Source organism: Narcine bancroftii, chromosome 4 (assembly GCF_036971445.1).
Source record: "Narcine bancroftii isolate sNarBan1 chromosome 4, sNarBan1.hap1, whole genome shotgun sequence".
NCBI classification, from domain to species: Eukaryota; Metazoa; Chordata; class Chondrichthyes; order Torpediniformes; family Narcinidae; genus Narcine; species Narcine bancroftii.
In genome coordinates this window covers 190,009,079-190,032,576 of record NC_091472.1, presented here as the reverse complement: position 1 = coordinate 190,032,576, position 23,498 = coordinate 190,009,079, and the positions used below count along the sequence as shown (strand labels likewise).

Below are 23,498 nucleotides of genomic sequence, written 5' to 3'. Positions count from 1 at the left end.
AGCAAATGTGGGGAGAGCAGGCTCCAGCCAGCCTCACCATTCAATGTATAGTGCAAGAAAACACAACAAAATAATTGAAAACATCAGTTTAAATACTTATTCATAAAACTTTAAGCATCTTTAAAGCCTCCAATTGTAAATTTAGAATTTATCAACCTTTATTCAACACAAACCTAAAAGCATACAAAATTATTCAATGATTATAGGGATATGGCCTTGTCTGAGTTCATCAGCAAAACATTCAAGTTTACACTAAAAGTTACCATAGGCAATTCACCAAATTTTTTTAAATGGACTGAAGAAATGTGGAGTACAAATTCTACTCAAGCTTCAAATGTTCCTCCTATCAAACATCTTAATTAGTTGTAATATCACGTGGGAAATACAAACCTCATGAAATATGTCTCAGTTAATGTTACAATACCAAATGTCATACAAGTTTTTAAAAAGTCAGGAAGAAAAAAGCAAGACAGCTTTAAGATTACCCAGATGAGGGCACGTGCCATCTGTTGCCCTGTACTGACAATTTAATCTTGTTTCTTTATTTGACAAAAAAGACAGGAAAGTAGACCAAAACATTTTAAAACGCATCATGCACTGCTTACTGAAGCAGTGTCTGCAGAACATGTAGATTTTGAGTAATGGTGTGATTATATTTATCTTTAATTTGTTTAATTTTGGTCATCTATTAGATTCTTTTAACCTTATGTTCCCCAAGAGTGTGGTTCACAGGTAACTAAATGAACACTTGTATTGTTTAGTTATCAAAGATTAATGCAGAAGGATGGATGCCCAATAATTATTGGGCTGAACAATCTGTTTCTGAGGTTAATCTAACAAGAATAAAGTGGTCAGCAACATGCTTGTTCCCAGTCAGGTATACTTGCTATAATTGGCAAATTGAAGTTAACAGAGAATTTAAGGAACTAAGGAAATAGAAACCGCAATTTGCTGAGGAACATCATATTTTACCAATGTACAAAGTATCTGTGAAGTACAGATTTTGTCAAGGGAGTTTTGCAAGGAAAGGGCAACAGTTTAGTTTAATTTATTAATCATTATTTATTAAATTTAAATCAATCTAATTTGTTTAATAGGCCAATTAAGAGATGTAAAGTCAGGACATGTGTAGCAGGTGTAATACAACACAACCATTAAGAACCAATGTAATCATGTCTGCACCTTGAGCTCAGAAATGATGAACAGCAGTGCATTAGAGAAGAGGAATTTATCTGGCTTATTTGTTCCAAGCAGCAGCCATAACCCTTTGAATAAATACTGCAGAATTAGTTAAAAGGATTAGGGGATGTATGATCAAGAAAATAAGAGTTGAAGGAGCCTCAGCCCTTGTAGAAATAGAAGCTCTTGCAGAGATTTCATGGAGGATGAATAAAATGACCAGAGTAGACATACAGCAGGGTAACAGGGCCCATGCCACCCAATTAACCTTCAATCCCCAGTACATTTTGAACAGTGGGTGGTGGGGGGAAACTTGAGCCTCCAGGGAAAACACATCCAGACATGGGGAGACAAACTCCTTAAAGACAGGGCAGGATTCAAACCCTGGTCCCGATCACTGGCACTGTAACAGCGGAAGAAAAATGCATTTAACAAAAGACGAACAAAAAGACAATTTAGTTGAAGAATAGATAATCATCTGCCAGGTGCCAACCTCAAGGTGAATCTCCTTTGGGTTGGAGAGGAAAACTCCAGCCATCAGTAGATGTGTGGAAACCCAGAACATAGATAAGGCAGAGCAAAGGTCAGTTCATGAATTACAAACCGCATTAGACACCATTTTCATACCCAAATTTAGTAAAAAGGAGCAATATCTTTGAAACATAAATTGAAGTGGAGCTTTACAAGGTAGGTGGGGAGATATTTTCCCTGCTAAGCATCTTGAAAGTGTCAAAGATCATGGCCATTCAACACCAATATGCAAAGCAATCTTTTCACCCTGAACATGGGGAATTTTTGGAATTATTTACCCAAGGCGGCTGTTGGTTCTCAGTCATTTATGCATGTTAATGGAATCAAAGGTTATGGGGTTAGTACAGGAAAGTAGCATTATGGTACATGATTGGTACCAGTCTTACTAATCAACGGAGCAGGTACAACTTTTATTTGCTATATGCAAATCCAGACACATTTATAGTAATACAGAGAAAATAACAATTTAAGTCGTAATTTCTTGTTTCTCATCACTTCATATTTTTAACAAATTTGATTTCTTCTCTCTCTTTTCTCATTTACTTCTCCTAAATTGCTTATAACTTTTGCAGTTCAGTTACAAACTGACAAAGGATTCACTGGATACTGATATTCTAATGCTATTCAACTAAGCAAAGTATATGGGATGATTCTATTGCGGCAAAAGATAAATGAAAGGAAATTAAAATTAAAACTCTACAAGGATTAAAACCTCCATTAGGCACAATTAATATTGCTAAAAATCAGACACAGCTTCCTTTTCCCATACTCATTTACATTAAAGTTACAATGCAGCTTTTTGCAAGATTAGTTGGAGATCTCCCCCATCAGCTACAGACATTAGCTGGCTCCTCCTTGAGCAGTTGGTTGAAGAACAAAATTACAGATCTCATTCCGCAGTCTTGGATTCTGTCCCGCATTTCATGCTCACAACCTGGGATGCTCAAAGTAAACCAGTACTGATTAGTTATTTTGAGCTTATTCTATTTAATCTCTTCTTTTCTTTGGCTTGGCTTCGCAGACGAAGATTTATGGAGGGGGGTAAATGTCCACGTCAGCTGCAGGCTCGTTTGTGGCTGACAAGTCCGATGCGGGACAGGCAGACACGGTTGCAGGGGAAAATTGGTGGGTTGGGTGTTGGGTTTTTCCTCCTTTGCCTTTTGTCAGTGAGGTGGGCTGACAAAATATTATCAGGAACATACTTACAATATCTTTGGCAAGCAAACTGCCAAGTTTAGCCACGTTTTCTTCATTGAAACAGTCAACTTAGCAACAAGCAGCAAAATCAATGAGCTAAATTATATTACATAGTGACCAAAAGGTTCTGCAGCGCATCAGGAAACTTATTGACCAGTTCTAACAACGTGGCTTGTTCACTGTTAACCATCTAAGCAGTGTTAGAAACAATCCAAACTAAATTGAACTGTCACTTGCATTTAGATTCCCAATTAAAGATACAGATATCACAGCAGAAAATCATTATTGTTAAATGGGCATACAGCTGATCTCGATCTTAACTGAATTTACATAACTTTCCTTCAATATCATTGCATAACAAAACTGAACCAGCATCCAAATTTTCTTTAGCTGGAGATATTGTGGAGAGAACTCCTCCAGATTTCCAGCAGCTTGGTTTGTTTCCTGACTTCATACTAATTGGCCAATTTTAATTGTGCTCCCTTCTTCCATAATTCAATAATAACTTAAATGCCTCAATTGTTCTTCAACAGAATATGTTGAAGGAATCAAGATTAAATGTATGTAACCTGTCCTTTATCTCAATCTTTAATACCCAGTGTAATGTTAGTGAAGTTGTTCCACCAACATTTTACTTGATGTTCAATATTTACAACTACCAGGGATGATGGCAAAGCATCACCATAACTTCCCCATTTTATACCCCATTAGTTACTTTTTTAAAAAAAAACATTTGTGCAAAAGGATTTAGTGTTGCCTGGACAATGAAAAACAAGTTTAACTGTTTTGATCTCTAACAAATTTGAAATAATTATAATCACTCCATCTGCCACAGATGTTGCCTATTCAAGTGAACTGTCATCACCCTCCAATTTATTGCTCTTACCTACACAATTTATGTATTATGAAAATATACAAATGGCAAAATATACTGTACGTGTGGTTTTATTTCATTGAAGTTTCAATTACTTGATCATCAGCATTGAGACACTCAATTTTCTGCTTTCAACTTACCTGCCACTTCCACTATGTCACCAGGGACAAGATCTCTGGCCTTGATCCGTTGCACACTCTTTCTGTCTTGCCGATAAACCTTTCCCATTTCAGGTTCGTATTCTTTAAGGGCTTCAATTGCATTTTCTGCATTCCTTTCCTGGAAGAGCAGGTGAGAAATGAGTATCAATAATAGATTTTCAGCATATGTTGTACCTACACTTCCACTACAGCTTTTTCTACATAAGAATTGGGAACTGGTGCCCGCTCACCAAAGCTGGATCCCTGTAATATGGAATAATGCCAACATAAAAAACCACAGAAGCCTCCTTCTCAAAATGTTCTCAACAACTGCCTTTGCAAGTGAATATGAAATGCGAAGACATAAATAGCCAAGAATTTCAATGAACTTCCTGTTGAATTTAAAAATAACCCAACTGACAAAATGTACTTTAATCCAAAAATGCATTCCAATTTTTCATTTCTCAAGACTACTGAATCACTAGTTATTGTAAGAACAGATTACAAAATTGATGAGTTTGTCAAATCAGTTCAGTTTCGTCATTCGCCAGCTTACACAGCATCCATCATCCAAGCACGTGCTTAGTTTTGCCACTGAAGCCCAAACGTTTTAATTCAGAATCCTCACAAACTTCGTCCTTTAATCAATTTTAGTTAGTTTATCCATTTGTGGGATTTTGCTATGCACATTATAGTTACAACAATTACTATAATGAAGAAGCATCTTAATTACAGCAATATGCTTTGAGACATCCTAAAAGCATGATATATATTCAACCATATTAATTTATACAGTTTGTTCTGCTCTTCAAAATGCAGTTGAACAGTAAGGATCCTTTAAACTGCAAAACACCTTTGGCATTCCACAATACCTGCAATTTACTGCTTAATCAAATAGTTGAAAAAATTAGGTGCTGCCTGGTGCATTTATTCCAAAATGGTTTCCACAAAGCAATAGAAAGATTGAGAATGAAAGATCCAATGCTATTTTTATTGGGATATATTAGAGGGGTCAAATCTAAATTGAAATTGAATATATCAAGTGAAATTTGTTTGAATTGCTTTAGAGATATCTAGAAAATGTATTGCACTAACTTGATATTGATTTGGGATTGAATCATTGGAATGCAGAAGTTAGGAGTGGTCTGCCACTTGAAAACATTACTTACAATTGAAGAAATATGGAGCCCACATTTAAATGAATGACATTTTTTATATATATTTTTTTCTTTTGTACAGGATTGGAAGGAGGAGGAGGGTGGGACAGTAGAGTTTTTTCTTATTTTCTTTTTTTCTCCTTTATATATTCACACACATGTATTTGGAATGAATTTGAAATATTGTAATTGTTTATTTTGTGGTACTAAATAAAGTATTAAAAAACAAAGAATTGGGAAACTTGCTAATCTAATGGCAGAGATTAAAACAAGAGCATTAAAACAAAAACAAACTATCTGAGGTTAGAAACCTACTACACATTTTTTTAAAATACCAAATATTATGAAATAGTGAGGGGGAAAAAATGGAAGCAAGGGAGCTCCAAGCCACCTGCTGAAAATTACTTATGCCTACATAGGGAAAAAAAAATCAAACTGCCTTCAGTTTAAGTGGAACCTACTATGCTAAATGTTTGAACTAGGGTTCATTAGAAATGATCAAGAGAGATTCAGGAAAAATTGGATACACACCAGCATCTCCAATTCTGAGTTTTAACACATTATACCTCTGAAGTTTGCCATCTATACATGCTGTATTTGATACTACCCAACTGGTCTTCCAAATTTAAAATATATAACCATAAAATCCATCTAGCCACATTGCGTTCATAATATTGAGACAATAGATTTTTAAAATAACTTTCTGCAGAAACAAACAAACTGCCTCGAGTGAAATTTTACCAGTCAAACATTCCCTACTGAAAGAAAAAAAAAAATCAGTAAAAGGACATTGAGACTGTTTTGCTGTAAACACATGGATCTTAATTTAGACAAATGCAAGGTGTTGCACTTTGACAAGTTTAACTAGAGACAGTGAATGATAGGGTATTGGAAACTGTTATACAGGTATGCTTGGGGTTCAGGTACATAGTTCCATGAAAGTGGCAACACAAGTTAGAAGACGGTGAAGGTGGCGGCATTTGGTATGCTTGCCTTCATTAGTCAGGGGGTTGAACACAGGAGTAGAGATGTCATGTTACAACTCAGTTTCAAATTTGAAAAGGAAAAGCTGATATCAGATGTGTCAATATTTCAGTGGAACAAAGGAAATTACAGTGGTATGAGAGAGGAACTGACCCAAGTTGACTGGAAAAGTAAGCTAATTGGAGGGACGGTACAGCAGAATTGGATGATATATCTATAAGAAATAAAGTAAAGGATAGATATATTCCAAGAAAAAAAAATTATGAATGGAAAAATGGCACAAATATGGCTAACAGAGGTTATGGCTAAAATAAAAGCATAAGGGAGGGCATTTTCAGAAGCAAAAATTAGTAGGAAAAACAGAGGACTGGGAAACAAAAACTTATGGAAAGAGACAAAGAAAGTCATTAGGAAAGATGAATTATGAAAGTAAATTGAAAATTAACATGCAAAAGGATACTAAGTTTTTTTAAAAATATACAAAGAATAAGAGAGACTCTGGTAAATATCAGACCGATTGAAAATGAACCTGGAGAAATTATAATTGGTAACAGAGATGGTAGAGGAACTAAATAACCATTTTGTGTCAGTCTTCACTGAGGAAGACAATGGCTATATACCTGATAGTCAGAGGTCTCAGGGAATAGAATTAAATACAGTCAAGATTACTAGAGAGATGATGCTCAGTAAGTTAAATGGCCTCAAGATAGGCAAGTCTCCTGGACTGGATGAGGTGTTCTGAAGGAGGTGGCTTTGGAGATTGTGGAGGCATTGGAATTGATTTTCCAGAAATCAATAAACTCTGGCATGGTTCTGGAGGATTGGAAAGTTGAAAATGAAGCTCTGCTTTTTAAGAAGAGGGAGGCACAAAAAAAGGAAATTTATAGGCCTATTAGTCTGACCTCAGTAGTTGGAAAGTTATTGGAGTCAATCCTCTAGGACAAGGTTATGAAATACCTGAGGTACATGGCATGATAGGTCCCAGCCAGCATAGTTTCATGAAGGGAAGATCCTGCCTGACCAACACAATGGAATTTTTTAAGGAAATCTCAAGTGGGTTGGACAAGGGAGAGGCTGTGGATGTTGTGTATTTGGATTTTCAAAAAGCCTTCGATAAGGTGCCATACAAGAGGCTGCTTAATAAGATGAGAGCCAATGGAATTTATAGGAAAGATACAAGATTGGGTGGAACATTGGCTGATAGGCAGGAAGCAAAGGGTGGGAATAAAGGGATCTTCTGGTTGGTTGCCAGTTACTAGTGGTGTTCTGCAGGGGTTGGTGTTGGGGCTGCTTCTTTTTGCAATGTATATTGATGATTGAATGGCTTTGTGGTGAAGTTTGCAGATGACACCAAGACAGGTGATGGAATAGGAAGTGCTGAAGAAACCAAAAGATTGCAGAGAAACTTGGACAATTTAGGAGAATGGGCAAATAAATGGCAGATGAGATACAATGTCGAGAAATGTACAGTTGTACATTTTTGAAGAGGAAATAAACAGGCAGATTATTATTTGTATGGGGAGAAAATTCAGAAGTGCAAAGGGACTTGGGGTCCTCGTGCAGGATAGCCTAAAGGTTTGCGACCAGATTGGATCAGCAGTAAAGAAAGCAAATGCTATGTTGACATTCAAGGCCAAGAGCATGCAAGAATAAAGAGGTGTTGATGAGGCTCTATGGGGCACTGGTGAGACCTCATTTGGTGTGCAGTTTTGGGTCCCTTATCTTAGAAGGGATATAATTATGTTGGAGAGAGTAGAGAAGATTTACCAGGATGATTCCTAGAATGCAAGGGTTAACATATGAGGAACGTTTTGCAGCTCTTGTACTGTATTCATTGGAGTATAGAAGAATGAGAGGGGATCTCCGAAACATTTCCAATGTTGAAAGGATTGGACAGAGTAGATGTAAATAAGATGTTTCCCTTGGTGGGTGAATCCCAGACAAGAGGGCACAGTCTTAGAATTAGAAGGTACCCATTTAAAACAGATGAGAAGAAATTTCTTTAGCCAGAGGGTCGTGGATTTGCGGAATTCCACATATAGCTGTGGAGGCCCAATCATTGGGGGAGTTTAAGGAGGAGATTGATAGGTATCTAATTAGTTAGGGTATCAAAGGATATGGGGAAAAGGCAAGAATTTGGAACTAGATGTGAGAACGGTTTAGCCCAGGGGAGAGTTGCGGAGCAGATTTTATGGTTGAATGGCCCACTTCTGTTCCTTTATCTTGTGATCTTGTGCACTGTACAAGACATTGGTGAGACCACACTGGAGGCGTTGTGTACAGTTCTGGTCAACCAGAATAGGAAGGATATCATTTAGCTAGAGGCTGCAGAAAAGAATAACCACGAAAAGTCTCATTATCAAGACTTGCAAGCTTCAATTAGGAGAGGTTGGGACTCGCGCCCCCCCCCCCTTCCCCCCCCCCCACCACAAGAGTGTAGGTGGCTAACATGACCTTGTAAAAGTTTATAAGATCCTGACGGGTACAGTAAAGAGTAAATAGTCATGTTATTTTTCCCAAGGTAGGGGAATCCAAAACTAGAGGGCATAAATTTATGGAGAGAGGGGAAGGATTTAAAAAGAATCCAAGAATCACCTTCACAGACAGTGGTGGATGTATAGAATGAGCTGATAGAGGAAGTGGTAGAGATTTAACAGGATCTGAAGAACCATACATTACAGTACAGAAAAAAGGCCATTTGGCCCTTCTAGTCTGTGCCAAACTATTATTCTGCCTAGTCCCACTGGCCTGCATCCATTCCATATTCCTCCCATCTATGAACCAGTCCAAATTTTACTTAAATATTAAAATTGAAACCTCATTCACCAGCAGTTCGTTCTATACTCCCACCAGTGTGTAGAGAAATTCCCCCTAATGTCCCCCACAACTTCTCCCCTTTCACTCTTAACCAATGCCCTCTGGTTTGTATCTACCCAACCTCAGGAAAAAGCTTACTTGCATTTACATGATCTATACCCATCATAATGTTGTATGCCTCTATTAAATCTCTCCTCATTCCTCTATGTTCCAAGGATTAAAGTCCAAATTGGTTTAACTTTTCCCTGTAACTCAGTTCCTCAAGTCTGGCAACATCCTAGTAAATCTTCTCTACACTTAATTTCATTGATATTTTTCCTGTAGTTAAGTGACCAAAGCTGCACACAATACTTCAAATTTGACTCCACCAATGTCTTATGCAACTTTACCACATCACCCCATCTCCTAAACAATACTTTGATTTAGGAGGTCAAAGTGCCAAAAGCTCTCTTTTCAAGCCTGTCTACCACTTTCAGGGAATTATACATCTGTATTCCAAATTCCTCTGTTCTTCCATACTTCTCAGTGCCCAATCATTCACCGTGAATGTCCTACTTTGCTTTGTCCTTCCAAAATGAATTAAATGCCATCTGCCATTTTGCAGCCCATTTTTTTTCAGCTTGTCCAGATCCCTCTGCAAGCTTTGAAAGCCTTCCTCACTGTCCACATTTCCTCCAATCTTTATGTCATCTGCAAACTTACTGATCCAATTTACCACTCATTTAGAGCATTAATATAGATGACAAACAACAATGGACCCAGTACCTATCTGTGAGGCACACCTCTAGTCACAGACCACCAGTCTGAGAGGCAATCTACTATCACACACTGGCTTCTATAAAGCAAATGTTGAACCCAGTGTCCTACCTCACTATGAATATTGAGTGACTGAACCTCCCATGTGGGACTTTGTCAAAGGCTTTACTCAAGTCCATGTAGACAACATCCACAGCTTTTCCTTCAACAACTTTTCTGGTAATCTCAAAAAAACTACAAGATTGGTTCAACATGAGCCATCATGCACAAAACCTTGTTGACTATCCCAAATCAGTCCTTGACTATCTGAATACTGGTATATCTGAACTCTTAGAACGCCTTCCAGTAACATACCTACTATTGATGCCAGGCTCATCGGCTGATAATTTCCTGGGTTATTTTTGGAGGTTTTTTTTTAAATATAATCACACAACAGAAAAATATGAGCTACCCTCTAGCACCTCACTTGTGGTTAAGGACATTTAAAAAATTTCAGCAAGGGCCTCTGCAATTTCTACACTGTCCTCTGAGGGAAACCTTGTCAGGCCCTGGCATTTTATTCACTTTAAACCAGAAAGCACCTCCTCATCTTTAATCTGTATCTGTTCTATGACCTTACTGCTGGTTTACCTCACTTTCCCAGACTCTGCCAGTTTCCTGAGTAAATACAAATGCAATATACCCATTTAAGATCTCTCTGGCTCTATACATAGAAAACATCTCCGATCTTCAAGAGGATCAATTTTGTCCCTTACTATCATTTTGTTCTTAGTATACCTGTAGAAGCCCTCAGGATTTTCTTTCACCTTGTCTGCCAAAGCAACCTCATGACTTCTTTTAGCCCCTCTTGATTTCCCTAATTTTTATACTCCAGTACCTCATTTGCCTACATCTGCAAAAGACTCTCGCTTAACCAGATTCTCAATAACCCTCAAAAACCAAGGATCCTTGTGACTGTTAACTTTGCCTTTAATCCTTAAACATACAAACTCTGTACCTCAACATTTCACCTTTGAAGATCTTCCATTTACTGAACACATCCTTGCCAGGAAACAATCTAATCCTATCCATGCTTTTTAGATACTTTCCACAACATTGGCCTTACTCCAACTTGGAATCTCAATCCAAGGATCAGACCTATTCTTATCCATAATTATCTTAAACTCATTGTATTATGATCACTTGGCCCATCTTGTCATCTGTCCTGTCTCATTAACTAGGAGATCCAGTATTTCATTCTTTAGTTGGCACCTCAATATATGAATTTAGAAAACTTTCCTGAACACATTTTAGAGTATGAGAGTCCAAGTCAATATGTGGAAATTTAAAGCAAGCAGTGCCACTCCTCCCACTTTAATCCCTACGGTTCCGTCGTATCTGAAACAACAGAATCCAAGAACATGGAGCTGTCAGTCCAGCCCCTTCTCTAACTGTGCCACTATAAGCTACAATGTAAATACACAAGTCCAAAAATCCAGAAGCCAAAAATCCAGACCACCTGAGAAGTCAGCCTTTTTGAAAACTCTCAAACTTTTAAAATTGTGCAAGTGTGCGTGCATGACCGTCCCATAAATGCACATCGGCAATTACCAACCACTTGAATTTTTCATTAAAACTGCTCCTTTTGATAAATGAAGCATGCTACATTTGCTAATAAATAAACTATCAAAGTTTTCCTATTCGTATAGGGTACAAAAATGCTGGAGAAGCTCAGTAGGTTGAACAGTATCCTTTATATCCTTGAAAGGTAAAGATACATAACTGACATTTTGGGCTTCATTCCTTCAACAAGGTGCGAGAAAATGCCAGCAGGCATCCAAACTGGGGGGGAGTGAAAGAGAGAGGGGGTGACAAAGGCAGGAGATGGTTGGTGGAGAAGAGGGAGGGGACAGTAGCAATGAAGGGGAGGAGGGATGGCTGGGTGGGTAAGGGAGGAGGAGGGAGAACTGGAATGGGAGGGGAAGGGGAAAGGAAGGTGAGCAGGTTTAGTAGAAATAGAAAACAATGTTAATGCCATCTGGCATTGTTCCTCCAATTTTCAGGTGGTGTGGGTAGGATAATACACAAGGCCATGGACAGACATGTGAGTGTGACTCAGAATTGAAATGGTTGGCTACTGTCAGGTCGTTGTTGTCGCAGACAGAGAGGAAGTGCTCAGCAAAGCGATCTCCCAATCTCTCTGATGTACCCAAGGCCACAGAGGGAACTCCGGATGCAGTAAATCAGCCTTACAGATATACAAGTGAAGTGTTGCTTCACTTGAAAGGCCTGTTTGGGTCTCCAGACCGTGGTGAGGGAGGTAGTGTGAGCGCAAGGGTTGCATCTTCTGCGGGCACAAGGAAAGGTGCCAAGGGTGCAATGGATGAGGAGGGATGAGTGCATGAGGGAAATCAAGGAGGGAGCAGTCCCTGCAGAAGGCCAAGAGGGGAGGAGAAGGGAAAAAGGTGGTGGGATCCCTATACTAAGTACTGGAAATTCCAGTGGATAATGTGTTGGATACAGAGGCTGGAGCGATAGGTGAGGAGGAGGGGGATTCTATATTGTTGTGTCTGGGGGCAAAAGGTAGATGTACCTGAGAATATTATTTCCACCTTTGCTTTGTCTCTATATGCAGTCTTAACATCATCTTTTTCCTCCTCTACTCCTCAAGGAGTAGCACTCTGGATCGTAACCCCCTGCAAATCTAGTTTAAACCACCACCACTCCCCCCACACCATCCCTCCAAGCAGCACTAGCAAACCTTCCCCCACCTTTCCAGCTCAGATGCAAACTGTCCTGTTGATACAGATCCCACCTTCTCTGGAAGAGAGCCTAATGACCCGGAAATCTGAGCCTTCCCTCTGGATCATCCCTTTAGCCACGTATTAAGCTGAATTATCATCCTATTTCTAACCTCACTAGCACATAGCATGTGTACGAATCCAGAGATCCCACCCTGGAGGTCTTGTCCTTCAACTTCATACCTATCTTTCTGATACTTTCTTTAGAGGACCTAATCACCCTTCCTACCCACATCAATGGTCCCAAATGGACCAGGACATCTGGTTGCTCCTCCCCCTCTTGAAAATGCTGTGACTTAATCTGAGACCCCGGCACTTGGGAGATAACGTACCATTCAGGATTCTAGATCTCTTCTACAGAAGCTCGAATCCCCTACTACTGCAGCTCGAATCCCCTACTACTGCAGCTCGAATCCCCTACTACTGCAGCTCGAATCCCCTACTACTGCAGCTCGAATCCCCTACTACTGCAGCTCGAATCCCCTACTACTGCAGCTCGAATCCCCTACTACTGCAGCTCGAATCCCCTACTACTGCAGCTCGAATCCCCTACTACTGCAGCTCGAATCCCCTACTACTGCAGCTCGAATCCCCTACTACTGCAGCTCGAATCCCCTACTACTGCAGCTCGAATCCCCTACTACTGCAGCTCGAATCCCCTACTACTGCAGCTCGAATCCCCTACTACTGCAGCTCGAATCCCCTACTACTGCAGCTCGAATCCCCTACTACTGCAGCTCGAATCCCCTACTACTGCAGCTCGAATCCCCTACTACTGCAGCTCGAATCCCCTACTACTGCAGCTCGAATCCCCTACTACTGCAGCTCGAATCCCCTACTACTGCAGCTCGAATCCCCTACTACTGCAGCTCGAATCCCCTACTACTGCAGCTCGAATCCCCTACTACTGCAGCTCGAATCCCCTACTACTGCAGCTCGAATCCCCTACTACTGCAGCTCGAATCCCCTACTACTGCAGCTCGAATCCCCTACTACTGCAGCTCGAATCCCCTACTACTGCAGCTCGAATCCCCTACTACTGCAGCTCGAATCCCCTACTACTGCAGCTCGAATCCCCTACTACTGCAGCTCGAATCCCCTACTACTGCAGCTCGAATCCCCTACTACTGCAGCTCGAATCCCCTACTACTGCAGCTCGAATCCCCTACTACTGCAGCTCGAATCCCCTACTACTGCAGCTCGAATCCCCTACTACTGCAGCTCGAATCCCCTACTACTGCAGCTCGAATCCCCTACTACTGCAGCTCGAATCCCCTACTACTGCAGCTCGAATCCCCTACTACTGCAGCTCGAATCCCCTACTACTGCAGCTCGAATCCCCTACTACTGCAGCTCGAATCCCCTACTACTGCAGCTCGAATCCCCTACTACTGCAGCTCGAATCCCCTACTACTGCAGCTCGAATCCCCTACTACTGCAGCTTGTATAGTCTGCTCCTCCCTCCCATTGCCACAGGGCCAGATATTGTGCAAGAGACCTGAATGTCGTGGTTTGTCCCTGGTAGGTCATCCCCCTCAACTGTAACCAAAATTGCATACATGTTTTTGAGGGGAACAGCCACAGGGGTGCCCCACACTGACTGCCTGTTCCATTTCCCTCTTCTGACCGTCACCCAGCTACCTTCCTTCTAGGTGTGAATCCACCCCTGAATCTCCTGTCCATCACTCTCTCAGCATCCCAAATGATCCAGAGTTCAAGCAACAACAGCTCCAATTCCCTAAAATGTTAGGAGCTGCAATTGGATGCACTTCTCACAGATATTGTTGGCTTCCCCGACTACCCACATTCTACAAGAGGAGTATGTCCACACCCTGGCTACCATTCCCACCATTTTATGAAAGAAACAAAACATTAAAAACCTGTCCTTACCTGTGTCTCCTTGCTGAATCTTTTTGTTTCTCAACAGGATTGTCCTTACCTTTACTACCACATTTGCCTCTTTAGCCAAATCCTCAAATTCCCTCTTACAATGGCCACTCCACTTAAGCTCACCTTCATTGACTACAATTAACTAATCAATGTACAAGTACATTTAAACAAGTACCTACCTTTCCCGGTCCCTCTTCAATGTTCCAAGTCCCTCTCTCACAGCCCCCGATGAGACAAACACCTACTTTCCCCAATGGTTTTAAACTCTCCTCTTCTCAAGTCTGCGGAGGGGTAACTTTTTTAAAAAAGCACAGAGGTGGTGGGTGTATGAAATGGGCTGCCAGAGAGGGGGTGGTTGAGGCAATTGCAATGTTCAGTGAAAATTGGACAGATACCTGCATAGGATGGCTTTAGAGAGATATGGACCAGCAGATGGGACAAGTGTGCATAGGACATTTTAGTCAGTATGGGCAAGTTGGGCTGTTTTCACAATACATGACTGGCTTCAAGATGGAGACAATTGTAACATTTAAAACACATTTGGACAGATACATGCATTGGAAATCTTTAGAGGGACAGGCAAATGGGACCAGCTTGGTCAGTATGGACCGATAGGTCTATTTCCATGGTATGACCTCTCAAAAGAGCAAATTAAAATGTGAACAATGCTAAAAGATCAAACTAACAAGTCCCCTTTTTCCATTGACAGTAATTCCATACTACAAATAAAAATATCAAATGAGAAGTAGTATTTGTAACATATTAGTTGATGGTTAACAAATTTGTTGATATCAAATTAAGACATCAAAATTTCATTATTATTAATAAACATGCCAAATATTTTTGATAAAAAATTAGTTTCTGTGTAATAACCGATCAAATGTGGAGGGGAAATGGTCTACTTCTACTCTATTAATAATAGTAATCTCTTGTTTTTATGTTCAGTTTCTACGTTTATGAAGTGATTTTCAATAATAGCAAAAAAGAGCAGCTAACACTAAGAATCCAAGACAAAGCAAAATTGCATACTTTAACATCATTTACTTTAAAGCACAATCTGGCTCCTAGCTTATGATGATTAGATCTACTCCAGTTATCGGAGATCTGTGACAAATACCATAAGGCGCCTTAAGAAAAGTTACACTGTCAATGCAAGTTCCATTCAATATACGGAATGAAAATAGACCCTCCAATCTATCACGTCCATGCCATTCTACGCCCCTCCCCATCTATTCTAATACCATTTGCCTGCAAACTCTTGCCTATTTAAGTGATTGCTAAATGCCCCTTAAACAGTGATTGGATCTAATGGCCCATCCTCTAGAAATGCATTCTAGAGATCAAACCGTGCAAACAAAAACGTCAAACACCCTTCAAAACTCCTTCACATCACCTTAAATCTGTATCCTTTTGTTTTTCACATGCCAAACATGGGAAAGTGATTTTGACCACCTACCTTATGTCTCTCACCTACCTATGGTTCTTTCAAGTCATGCCTCCACATTTTTTCCCAATCTCTCCTTTCATCTGAAGCCCTGAATCTTCCCTGAACTCTCCTCAGTATCACATCCTTCTATTAGAATGGAAAGCAGGAATGCGCACCAAGGGCAGCCTGACCAGTGTGACATTGAGTCCTATTCCATGCCCTAACCCATGAAGTCAACCATGCCATGTGCATTCTTCACCACTCCAATTTCTGTCACTATTTTCAGGGAGCTCTGGTCCCAAGTCCATACGTCTCTTTATTTATCAACATTCCTTGGTGCTCTAGCATTTACAATAAACGACAGGGGTGATAGGAGTAGTCAGACATTATTAAATTCCAGCTACCATTATTCAGCCCACTTTTACAGCACTCCATATCTTACTGTAGCCATAGACAACCTTTCTGCTATCCACAACACTATCAATTTTCATGTTGTCTGTAAATTTACCATCACATCTCCTGCATTCACTTACAATTAATATACATCGTAAACAAACCCCAGCACTGATCCTTGTGGTACGGCACTAATCACATACTTCCAATCAGAAAAAATATCTTCCTTCACTACTCTCTTCTCCTTAGCACCATGCCAATTTTGAATCCCATTAACCAGAATGCCTTGAATCTCATATGCCTTAACTCTCTGAATGAGCCGACCATGCAGGATCTTGTCTTGGTATTCATTGAATTTAAAATAGAGCTTGCTATATTTTCTTAAAGCAAACAAGTTCTGCACTGAACTCTGTCATTAAACAAAATTTGTTTTAATGCAAAGAAACTAAAAGATTTATACAAATCAAAAATGAGACGGAAAAAGATTTAAATATACAAATTCAAGAAAATGTTACAAATACAGTTAATGCTAGATACCAAATGGTTCAATATAATTTTCTCCATCAATTATATTATACTCCACATAAATTAAATGGACAACCCTAATTATTCCAAAAAGTGTCATCGATGTAGGAAAGAGATAGGGACTTTTTTTTTAAACATTCAGTGTGGTCTTGTGGAAAAAGTGGAAAGCTTTTGGAATTATTCTATTTTTAGGACAAATTATGAAGATAAAGATACAAAAGGATCCAAGATTTTTTTTTTTTTTTTTAAACGTGTGTGTGTGTGTGTGTGTGTGTGTGTGTGTGTGTGTGTGTGTGTGTGTGTGTGTGTGTGTGTGTGTGTGTGTGTGTGTGTGTGTGTGTGTGTGTGTGTGTGTGTGTGTGTGTGTGCGCGCGCGCGAAAAGAATGTAAACTTGAATAAATGCCAAGTATTTTTTTTAATATAGCAATAGTGGTTGCAAAGAAATGTATAGTGATAACATGGAAAGTTGATAATGAAGTATTAAGTAGATGGCACAGTGAAATGCAAAATTGTATCTCTTTTGAAAAAAATTACATATAGTTAAGAAATAGAGCTGAAAATTTTTTATAGTGTTTGGAAACCATATATGGATTTTATCAAAAAGTTTTCATCCACCTCTTCCACCCCTCTCAAATAGAAATTAATAATAATAATTAATGCCATATATATAATTCTATTGTATATGTAGTAGCAGTTGTTTTCTTACTTTTGGGAAGGAGGGGGTTTGGGGAGAAAATTTAAAAGTTTTTTGTATCACTACGCATGATCAAACAAATAATATGGTATTCATTGAATTTTTTTTGTCTGAATTGATACAATGATAAATACTTACATTTATTATGTACCTGTAGCAGCCCGCGCCCCTTGATGCCATTCAGCCCACAAAACAGCTGACAAATGCGGTGGCCACGCAGACCTGGAGGTGACACCAGCCGTTGTCTCAGGTGTCCTCCTGCACGGCGGGAAGACAACAAGGCCGGCACCTGACATCAGCTCCTGGGGCCCATGTAAGCACAATGGCCAGTGGAACAAGCCAGACTCAACTTCAAGGCTTTGGTGTGCATGTCATTCTTCTCCACCCTCGTAGCGCAAATGCTACATTGATACTCCAACAGGTCCAACTAGCAGTTGGATTCTAAGATGACAGACCAGGTAAAGTCAGCGGCCAGCCATGCAGTCTCACTCAAGCTCCCAACGTTTTGGGTGTCACAGCCACATTTGTGGTTCCAGCAGCCTGAGGCTCAGTTCCAGCTTTGACACACCTCCACCGATGACACCCACTACTTCTACATCATGAGTGCACTCAATCAAGATACAGAGGAAAGGATCGTAGACTGCAGTCTCCGGAGCAAGGTAAATATGTGGCCCTCAAAGAGCTGTAAACCCACAATTTTGGGCTCTCCTGGTACGAGTGCACTGCCCAATTGGTGCATGTGGACTGATTGGGGGACAGAGCCCCATCTGCCCTAATGAGTAAAATGCTTGCTTTGACTAAGGGCTACAAACATTGCCTGCTCTTCAAGCAGATCTTTCTGGAGGAAATCTGACCCTTGCTAAAAGAAGAGAACTTCAGGGACCCCCAGAGGCTTACAGCCTGGGCAGACATGCTCTGGAGAGTGAAGAGGGATACCAGCACAGTCATAGACCAGGTCAACAAGCCCCACACATGACTACTGCTAAGCCCAGACCAGCGGAGAGGAAAGTCAACACTTTGGGGCAATTCTGCAATTATCATCAGTGATGGGGTGCAGAGGCCCATCGATGCTGACCACCTTGTGGGTTTCCAGGAAATGCTGACCAATCATCGTTGATAGCGGCAGTGGTTGGTCCACGTGATAGCCTCCTCTATGTTTGGAATTCAGTCAGGGAGGAGTTTCCTGGTCAACACCGGCACTGAGGTAAGCTTCCTACGCCCCTCAGGCCTCAACACCCCAACGGCAAGCAGGGCCCAGCACTGTGGGCAGAAAACAACTCCATCCAAACTGACACTCACACCATTCCCCCCCCACACTTTGGTTTGGCAACAGCCAGTTTACGTGGACCTTTACCCTTGCAGTAGTGGCGCCACTCCTGGGGGTCAACTTCCTTTGTGCCCACTGCCTGTCATGGACCTCGAGAGAGGTGCATGCCAGAACTTTTCAAACTTTACCTCTGGGGAAAGCCAAAATACACATCCCCCAGCCTTGACTCTATAATGCTTTCCGACAACAAGTTTGCCCACATCCTGGCAGATTTACCCACACTAGTGGCGCCACAGTTCTGTGGCCAAGTCAAAGCATGGGGTAAGGCACCACATTCTGACTGAGGGTGCCCTGCTCCCTCCCAAGAAGTTTAGCCTCACTAAGGAGTTCAAGAGAATGGAGGAGCTAGGGATAGTGAAGCACTCTGAAAGACCCTGGGCCTTTCCCCTTCACATGGGGCCGAAAACAGCAGGGAAGGGTTGGAGGCCTTGTGATGACTACCACCGCCTCAACGAGGCCACCATGTCTGACAAATATCCCGTCCCCACATCCAAGAACGCCGCCAACCTGCATGAGGCATGGGTGTTTTCCAAGGTGGACCTCATGGGTGGGGGAAACCACCAAATCCCAGTTCACCCCCAAGACCACGATTATAATCCCCTTTGGCCTGTTTGAATTCCTATGGATGCCCTTCAGCCTAAAAAAGGAAGCACAAACTTTCCAATGACTGATGGATGTCGTTCATCTCTCTATCCCCAATCGCTAGCCACAAAGACCACGTCGCTCATCTGAGACAAGTGTGCACCCAGTTGAGTGAATTTGGCTTAACAATTAACCCTGTGAAGTGCCAATTTGGCCTGAACATTGATTTCCTGCAGCATAGAACAAACAAACATGGGGCAAAACCCCTCCCCGAAAAGGTCAAGGCGGTACAGTACTTCGTCAAGCCACAAACAGTACAGGGGCTACAGGAATTCGCCAGTATGAGAAACTTTTACCATAGATTCATATCAGTAGCAGCCCTCATCACGCACCCCATCTTCACGCTAATGGCAGGCAAGTCATAGGACATTACTTGGGACAAGTAAGGGTGTTCCAGAATTCCAAAGACGTGCTGGTCAACGTCACCCTCCTGGTACACCCCAGACCAGAGGCACCTACCACTCTGACAGTCGACACCTCCAGCACAGCAGTAAGAGGAGTACTGGGTCAGCTCATTGAGGGCCAGTAGCAACTCATGGCCTTTTTCAGCAGACACCTCCGCTCCTCAGAGCTCAAATACAGCGCCTTTGACTGAGAGCTATTGGCGCTGTGCCTGGCAGTCAGACACTTTTGTTACATTTTGGAAGGTTGGCAATTCAAGGTCTTCACCAATCAAAAGCTGTTGACCTTTGCCTTCAATAAGGTATTGAACCCATGGTCAGCCCAGCAGCAGAGACACTTGTTCTACGTGTCTGAATTTACCACAGACATACAGCATATCATGGGGAAAAGCAATGTGGTAGCTGATGCACTATCATGACCTGCGATCGAGTCAGTCCACACCCTGGCCCAGGGGATAAATTATGTGGCCCTTACCAAGGCGCAGCAGTAGGACCCCAAGATCCCAGCGTATAAGACAGCCATCTCGGGTCTTGGGGTGGAAGACATCCCCGTTGGCCCAGCAACCTGACACTCCTATGTGACGTCTCCATCGGCAGTCCTTGCCCCATTGTCCCAGCTGCATGGAGGCAGCAGGTTTTCAATGCCATACACAACCTGGCGCATCCAGCCATACAAGCCACAGTGAAGATGGTGGCTCGCAGGTTTGTCTGGCATGGCCTCCAGAAGCAGGTCAATCAGTTGGCCAAGACCTGGACGTACTGCCAGTCCTCAAAAGTGTAGACTCACATGAAGGCACCCACAGACTTGAACCAGCGCGGTGCAGGTTCAGCCACGTACATATCGATATAATGGGGCCGCTACCAGTTCCCCACGGGGTGAGATACTTACTTACCATGGTTGACTGCTCCACGAGGTGACCTGAGCCGGTCCCAGTGGCTAATATCACCACAGAAACCTGTGCCAGGGCACGAATCAACACATGGGTGTCCAGATTCAGGTCCCAAAACAGCTAACCTCAGACAAGGAGACACAGTTTGCTTCTAGGCTCTGGGCAGCGCTGGGGACACAGCACCACATCATGGCATACCACCCTCGTGTGGAGTGGTTTCACAAGCACCTGAAGGCAGCCTTGATAGCCCAGCTCAAGGGTCCCAACTGGGGATATGCACTACGCCAAAGGAAGATTTCAACACCTCGGCGGTGGCAATGATCTACAATGCACCTTTAATCATACCTGGGGAGTTCTTGACCCCGCAGCCACCCTTGAGAAATTGTGGCGAAATCTGGGGTCCCTGGTCTCGCAACAACATCCACCACATGGCCAGCTCAAACATTAAATCCCTGGGGATGTTAAGACTCCATCAACTGCATGAAGCCAGCATACCTGGACTGTAACCAGCCAGTCTCCACTCCTCCCCCACAATGCAGGAGCAGACCACCAAAGTCAATGGCCAGATCACCAGTTCTTGGGGGGGGGGGTCGTGTAGTGGCCAGTGCACGGAGACGCAGGCTGGCCCACAAAATGGCTGATGAACATGGCGACTGCATGGACGTGGGAGTGACACCAGCCATCGTCCCAGGCGACCTTCTGCACGGAGGAAAGACAGCGAGCTATGGCGGGAACACCTGTCAATCCCAGGCCAGCGCCATAATGATGTGGTTCCCTGATGTCAGCGCCTGGGGCCCATATAAGTGCGATGGCCAGTGCAAGAAAGGTTTAAAGTCTCAAAAGGTTTGGATGTGCATGTCATTCTTCTTCATGCTCGGGTAGCATGAACGCTACATGCCTCAAATTTGGCTATACTCATTTACTTTCAAATTACAGTGAGACAGTTATTCCCCACCTGCTGTTCAAGGTCAAGTATTTAGGAAAAAATCCACTTGCTTCAAGCATTTGCAAAACTCGCAATATATGCTGCAAAATTTGTGTATCGATCCAATTTATTGATGCATACATAAAACAGTGAGTAGAACGTTGTTGCTCAACTTATTACAGTAGAGATGCCTGTTCTATCTCTCATTGCTAGTGCTCTTCAATGACCACTTATGATTTAAAAAATTTCCTCTCCATTTCAGCAACTTGTGCAAGTGGGAACAAATGTGGCACAGAGTCAAAGCATACACTCTATGAATCCACCCATTACGTACATTGCCTTCTTCCCAAGCCATGCAACTATAACACATCTCAAAATTTGCTGCAAATTTAATGGGCATTTTCTGAAAATACTAATGCATTCTGTTTACAAAGTTCCACTGAGTTAAATTGATATTAAAAATAATACTTTTCAAATTCACAAACTGCTATAAATCCTCACCTATTTCCAACCATGCTGTGAACTTTAAATATTTACATGCACCTGAGCCAAAATAAATTACTTCTATAACTTCCTGGCTCACCCCTATTTTTGAACACATTAAATGATGGCATTTAAACAGAACCAAACCAGGTAACAGGGAAGATTTCTGTCCAAAGGGTCTTTAACCATGGAACAAGTTATTTCCTTATCTAAATGTAGTTGGCATTCTTAATTACTATGGCTTAGCTGCAAAATTCAGAAATATTTCTCACTGAATTGTAATGAGAATTTTTCCTGGAGGGAAAAAATATTGGCAGGAATTTATGAAGTTGCTCTGGGGTGCGTTGATAATGCCGACATCAAGATAGTCATCGTAACATGACAATAGAGCAAGCTCAATTAATTAAATGCTTTCACCTTATCAATTTTGCACATTTGGATTTCTTACACATTGTCATTTACTATTTAATTTGTTTCTCAAAAAAGTGAGATTAAAGGAGCACTAGCTAAAACACCTTAACTTTGTAATAACAGTCCAACTTAATGGAAGATACCGTGAGATTTTGACATCATCGCCATAAATTTCTCTACGATTTCCCAATATTGAAAATTCAACAAAGAGTAACAAAGCTTGTGCTTATTGCCCTACAATATACTTCTGCTCAAATATCAAGACACAAGACAAAGGAACAAATATGAAAACAAGAATTTTTTATTTTTTTTTTAAACTTGGAACTCTCCAACATGCAACACTGCAACATGAAAAAGTGGGGTTGCATATCAGCAATTCTGCATGGAAAATAGGGAGACTAAAAAAAATTAGCTGCTTAACATTCTACAAATATATGAATGAAAATAGACACCTTAAAATACTATAACTTTATGATGCCCTTCTGATAAACAAACGAAGCCTGAACCTAATTTCATCTACTATTATTCCATGGCTTTTAAATCTTCTACTTCCTTAGTTCAATTGAAAATTGGCCATTCAGCTCAAAGCCAAACTCATCATTAAATAATCAGGTCTTGACAACAGTGTATAGGAGTTCCATTGACCCAAACTTGCTCCCTTGATACTTCCACTTACTATAATCAATTTAAACTTTTAAAAATTTATTCATTGATTTGGACATTTTTGGCAATACCAACATCCAATCTCCATTCCCAAGGAGACAAGTTGAAAGTTGACCATATTTCTGGACATCCAGTTAAACATTCGACAAGGACAGCAAACTCCTTTCCCTGGAAATCAAGGAAAGGAAGCTGCTTTCTTTGAAGATCACTACTTAAGTAGGTAACATTTCATGGACACTCTTCCTGAATCAATGATCCATTGTGCTACCTTGCCCAACATGATCAGAATAGTGCTCAATTATGGGATTTAGTTTTATAATATAGCAAAATAAATTTTAAAAGCATTGTGAAAATGTCTTGAGAAAATAAATAATTGCTTTATTTCAGTAAATGGCAGGTGAATGCACCCCAA

General features: G+C 41.3%; 1 protein-coding gene across 2 annotated transcripts in view; it reads right to left on the bottom strand.

The window, feature by feature from the left end:
• The window catches only part of LOC138761356 (sarcoplasmic/endoplasmic reticulum calcium ATPase 2), a 129,879-nt gene that overhangs the window by 86,059 nt on the left and 20,322 nt on the right, over nt 1–23,498 (bottom strand). For both annotated transcript variants that reach the window (XR_011356273.1, XM_069933321.1), the window contains exon 5: nt 3,922–4,060. Coding sequence is in view for 1 of the 2 variants with exons in the window: in XM_069933321.1 (XP_069789422.1) it covers nt 3,922–4,060 (139 nt within the window). In the remaining variant the exon portion in view is untranslated. The remainder of the gene's footprint in view (nt 1–3,921; nt 4,061–23,498) is intronic.